Source organism: Blennius ocellaris (genome assembly GCF_963422515.1).
Source record: "Blennius ocellaris genome assembly, chromosome: 16".
NCBI classification, from domain to species: Eukaryota; Metazoa; Chordata; class Actinopteri; order Blenniiformes; family Blenniidae; genus Blennius; species Blennius ocellaris.
Genome location: NC_137665.1, coordinates 1833794 through 1839398, shown reverse-complemented (window position 1 = coordinate 1839398; position 5605 = coordinate 1833794). Strand labels below are relative to the sequence as shown.

Genomic DNA, 5605 nt, shown 5'->3' with positions numbered 1-5605 from the left:
AACACGTCCGCCGCAGCTCTGGCCAGTCCGCTCGAGGGGGTGGGGGTGGGGGGGTGGGGGTTGTTTTTTGTGTTTGGATGCGCCGAGGTGTAGCGCAACGTGGTCGCGCGCCTGCTGCGGAGCGATAAGGTGTAAAGGTCGAGCTGTTTACGTTCTCCACGGAGTGAGGGTGAGAAGGGGCGGGGCCACAGAGACGCGGGACAACGTTTGTGAACGTGTTTGTGGGCGTGAGCCGCTCATTGATGATTACTGGAGGGACACGCGGTGCGTAAAAGCGCACCGGGTGGATGGATGGATGGGTGGATGGGTGGATAGATAGATGGACAGATGGATAGATGGATAGATGGATAGATGGAAAAGTTGAATCCCTGCTTGTGCTCATATAACGCAACCCGCGCTCACTCATACTGTAAGAAGACGCATCTAAAACGGTTTCTTATCTGCTAGCTGCACTCGCGCGCTTTCCTCATTGGACCAGCATTATCAGAGCTGCAAGCCAGCCCCCCCCCCCCCCCCCCCCCTTCGAGATAAGGAGCCCCCCCGTGCGGGCGTACAGTCAGCCGCCCATCTTCGTCGGTTTGAATCCATTTCAGCGCGTCTTTACGCAACGTCCACAGCGATCGAGGCAGTCTGATCTCCAGGGAGACGGAGATCATTGGAAATCAGTTGGAGGCGGTTTATTTGAGTTCAAATCCAATTGACTCTTTATTTGGGTGTTTTTTTGGGTTTTTCCAGTAAATCCTTGGAAGTGGGGGACCCAGTAGATGGCTGGTTGACAACAGGAACAAGAGGTTTAGGAAATCTGAAAACAGTGGTGAAGTAGTTTCTCAGATAAAAAAAAAGTAGTGAAAAAAAAAACTTGACTTGATGTTTCCTGCATGTGTGAGGAAACATGATCGTAAATCAAACCTGCAGTGTTTGTGTGCATATTTGAAGACTGCAAGCAAATGATTCACTGCACTTTATTTACATTTTTTTTGTAATGAATATATCTTTTATTTCCATATACACACACGCTTCAGTTTATAAGGTACACTTTTTGGACAACACTTTCATCCCACATAATTAAACAAAAACAGAATGCGGCATATTAATAAAGAGCGGAATCAGAGACAGACGTCCCACACTGACCGCTCTGGATGCTGCAGAGACGTGTCGCATTAAGCAGAATCTCACACACACACAGGCAGGCGCTTGTCTCGGCACATAAACACGTATTGAAGCAGCAGCCACAGCGTTTTTAATTCTTCTCCACTAAAACAATGGCAGACCTTATGTTCCACACACCTCGCATAGAAAGTGCACAAAATGAAGTGGTACTTCTTTACATTGGAAACACAGCAGCAGAAACCACAGATTACAGGTTTAAGTGCAACTTCAGAGGGAAAAAGTTGTGTCGAAATGTAAATAAGCAAGGAAGAGGAGCACAAAGACACACGTGGGGTTTTTTTTTTTTTGAAGCTCAGTTTCAGTCTGAGGCCGACGACACTCATTACAGATGTTTGGACAGATGCGTCTCCCGATGCCAAGGATGTTGAATGACAAGCGATCGGCGACACGCTTGGATACATAAAGAGTTCCCAGTGAGGCTCAGTCTTTTTTAAACGACGACACAGGGAAAAAAACAAACAACAAAAAGTAAAAATCAAGCTTTATCTTGAAAATATTTAAGGGAATTTCATCATAGGGAGATTCTATGATCAAGAACAGTTCAGACGATGTAAAAACTATATGCAAAATGGGCAAAACTGAAACCGGCTTGATTTAAAATGAACACGATCGTGGAAGTAGAAATCACCGCATTGGGCTCACAGACACTTTTAAAAACTGTCACCCGAAAACACACCCCTTCAATGTGTCTAAAAATCGAAATCTACTATATTCAGATGAGTTATTGGGACTTTTATGGCTTTAGAAGCTCACAAATATGAGACATGACGATGAATCTAGTCTCTTGTTGAACAGATTCACAGCAGAAGCTCTATAATGACGACTAAACAGACCCAAAGCTGCAGTTTTGGAACATTTCCAACGGCAGAAACAATCTGCAAGTTCTGGTTGTAGGAGGAGTAAACATGCTTAGTCGCATCAGTGGTGATGGAAAATGAATCAAGTGTTTGAAGCTGAACCATGAAGAGAAGAAAAGAAACGTAGAAATCAAGTTGCAGACACGATTTAAACTTGTTCGGTCGTCAGAATCTTCCAGTCAGAGCTGCACAACATTTACAGGCTTCCAAGCAATCCATGCTTTTCACGTCTTTCTTAACCAACAATCTGCAACACAAATAGATATTTGGTAAAAAAATCCTTTGAATTTAAAAGTTTCCAAATTCAGTTTTCCACACAACTGAACTGTCACAGCTTTTTTTTGTGTCTTTTTTCTAAAACATGTTGCAGACATCGAATGCAAATGCACGTTTTTGGCTTGTGGGAAGAAGCAGGAGCACAAAAAAACCCCAAACAAAACAACAACGCAAGCACACGAAGAACTTGCAGACTCGAACCAGGAACTGTGTTTCTGTGAGGAAACGGTGTTTAACCACCGTCGCACCGTGACGACGCTGAACACAAAACCCTGTCAGTTTCTGCATGAGATCAGGTTTTGTTCCACTTTCCTGCAGTTTAAATCATTTCTTCTTTGTTTTATGAACTTCTTTGAAGTTGCTGCTTCACAACATTGTGCATTGTTGACGTGTGACGCGTTCAAACGGGTGAATTTGAAAGCTCCTTCCGTCGGCGGAGGCTTGACAGGAGGAGGCAAAGTGTCTAAAATGGCGTGAAGAAAAATCAGAGAAGTAACTATGGTGAGATTAAGTCGTGGCAAAATATGTGAACTGTTTGTAAAACCTGATTTACGAGCTGCTTGTTTCTCCTTTAACACACGTGAGGCTTTTTCAGAGGTCCCACTTCTTCCCTTTGAATAAATACACACACACGCACACACACACACACACGCACACGCACGCACACACACAAAAAACAGTCATTGTGTCAGTAACAAAGATAATTAACCACTTTGTAAATACTTTGCAAGCATAATGGTTCCATCATGCCAGTACTGTTGCCATGCTGTGGTGGTGAGGGGTGTGTGTGTGTGTGTGTGTGTGTGTGTGTGTGTGTGTGTGTGTGTGTGTGTGTGTGTGTGTGTGTGTGTGTGTGTGTGTGTGTGTGTGTGTGTTTATCATGGTGAAAAGCATGTGGGTGAGAAAACAGGCGTGAAAGAACAAGAGGTTGTCTGCGGACAAATTGTCCTCGAATCGTTGCACACTCGGGGGGGGGGGGGGGGGTGGGGTGGGGGGTCATGTGACCTCTGCACACACCCGCCCGCCGTTCAACACGAGAAAAGAGGAGAAAAAACAACAACAACAACAACAACAAAAAACGCGGCAAATACAAACTAAATGTCCAGTTTGACATCCGAGGGAATCACAAATTTAAATGGAAATATTCACAAGACAAAGTTGTTGTTTTCTTCTTCCAATTACCACGTAAAGCAACAGGAATTCAACCGGTATCTTCCTCACACGTGTCTTAATAATGTGCACATCCCTGCATAATTCCACGCTCAGCTGCAGTCACAGGAATGTAATGTAATCCTTCCCTGAAATGTAATCCCGGGTTTATACGAGGCTGCTGATGCATAATAGTGATTGTGGATAAAGTTGTACATTTTTCACGCTGCTGTCAAAGCTTTCCTCCTTTTGTAAACAGGAATGGAGCGACGTGGTGACGGAGCCTCTGTTTAATGGCCTTCGATGATTTGGGTAATAGCAACGCTCACAGTGGGGGGGGGGCGAAGAGAGACAGCAGCTCGTATGTTAATGTGTGTGTGTGTGTGTGTGTGTGTGACGCCGAGTGTGCTACGAGGTTCACCAGGATAAACAATCACTACTGAATTATTTACTTTATAGCACGCCTTCACAATACTGCCGGACATTAGGGCGGCCGGCTGGTGAAACACAAACACGACCGTCTGAAGTTCTGTGGGTTGAAAAAATAACTCCAACATGAACAGCTGATTCTGAGAGAGAGAGAAGGAGAGAGAGAGAGAGAGGGAGAGAGAGAAAGAGGGGGGGGAGAGAGGGAGAGAGAGAGAGGGAGAGGGTGAGAGAGAGAGCGAGAGGGAGAGAGAGAGAGAGAGAGGGAGAGAGAGAGAGAGAGGGAGAGAGAGAAAGAGGGGGGGAGAAAGAGAGAGAGAGAGAGGGTGAGAGAGAGGGAGAGGGAGAGAGCGAGAGAGCAATAGAGAGAGAGAGAGAGAGGGAGAGGGCAATAGAGAGAGAGAGCGAGAGAAAGAGAGAGAGCGAGAGGGTGAGAGAGTGAGAGAGCAATAGAGAGAGAGAAAGAGAGCGAGAGAGCGAGAGAGGTTGAGAGGGAGAGAGAGAGGGTGAGAGCGAGAGAGAGAGAGAGGGAGAGCGAGAGAAAGAGAAAGAGCGAGAGAGCAATAGAGAGAGAGAGCAATAGAGAGAGAGAGCAATAGAGAGAGAGAGCGAGAACGAGAGAGAGCGAGCGAGAGAGCAATAGAGCGAGAGCGAGCGAGAGAGAGAGAGAGAGAGAGAGCGAGAGCGAGCGAGAGAGAGAGAGAGAGAGCGAGAGAGCGACAGAGAGAGAGAGCAAGAGAGAGAGCGAGAGAGCGACAGAGAGAGAGAGCGAGAGAGAGAGCGAGAGAGAGCTCTAACAGCCCCGATGAGGATTATCTGAGATCGATGTGGTTTCAGCGGACAAAACAACTCGAGAAAGGGGCGGTGGCGTTTATGGCTGAGTGTGTGTGTGTGCGTGTGCGTGTGCGTGTGCGTGCGTGCGTGTGGGTACATCAAGAAGGCAGTCAGACGGTTTCAACAAGCGCAGCCGCCCTGGTTTTCCGACGGAGCGTCTCTCAGGCTCGGGCTGCGGTGGTTGGCCGCCAGGCCGCCGTCTCCCTCCATGCTCTCGTTCATCTTGTCGCAGATGACGTCCACCAGACACTCGAACACCTGCTTGACGTTGATGTTGTCCTTGGCGCTGGCCTCGAAGAACTGGAAGCCTGCGGGGGGAGGAGGGGGGGGGGGAGGAGGGGGGGAAAGCGAAAAGGGGTTTGAGAACGGACGGCGGCGCCAAGGGAAAAGGGAAAGGCGGGAGTCGTGGGGCGAGAGGGCGAGAGACCTAGCTCCTCCGCCAGCCGCTGGCCGTCCTCCGTGGGGACGAGGCGCTCGTCCTCCAGGTCGCACTTGTTCCCCACCAGGATCACCTGGGCGTTGTCCCACGAGTACGTCTTGATCTGCGTCGCCCTGAAGGACAAACACGTTCAGCGCAGGACATGTGCCGTGGCTCCGTCGCCATTTTTTTTTTAAATTTATCTTTTTTTGGTTGAAAAATACAACAGTGTACACATAGGATATTGTACATATCATATCCTTTTCTTTTTTAAAACAATAAAATAAAAATAGCAAGAACAATAGAACCCAGTCTCCGACAACAATATAATAATGAAATACTACGAATGTAAAGTAAAAAGTAAACAACAAAAAATAATAATAAACAAGCAGCATTGGATGGGACCTCGCAAAAGACTGCCCGTCAGGGGGGTGGCTATGAACGGTTAATAAAAAAAATTATTATTTAAGTGTAT

The 5605-nt window shown here is 47.0% G+C and overlaps 1 protein-coding gene across 1 annotated transcript in view; it reads right to left on the bottom strand.

Annotated features, from left to right (window-relative positions):
- Positions 1 to 4832: 4832 nt before the first annotated feature.
- rab3db (RAB3D, member RAS oncogene family, b) overlaps positions 4833 to 5605 on the bottom strand; it is a gene marked incomplete at both ends in the record, with an annotated part of 10094 nt that continues 9321 nt past the window's right edge. The window contains 2 exons of the mRNA XM_080512148.1: positions 4833 to 5020; positions 5140 to 5264. Coding sequence (XP_080368274.1) covers positions 4833 to 5020; positions 5140 to 5264 — 313 coding nt within the window. The remainder of the gene's footprint in view (positions 5021 to 5139; positions 5265 to 5605) is intronic.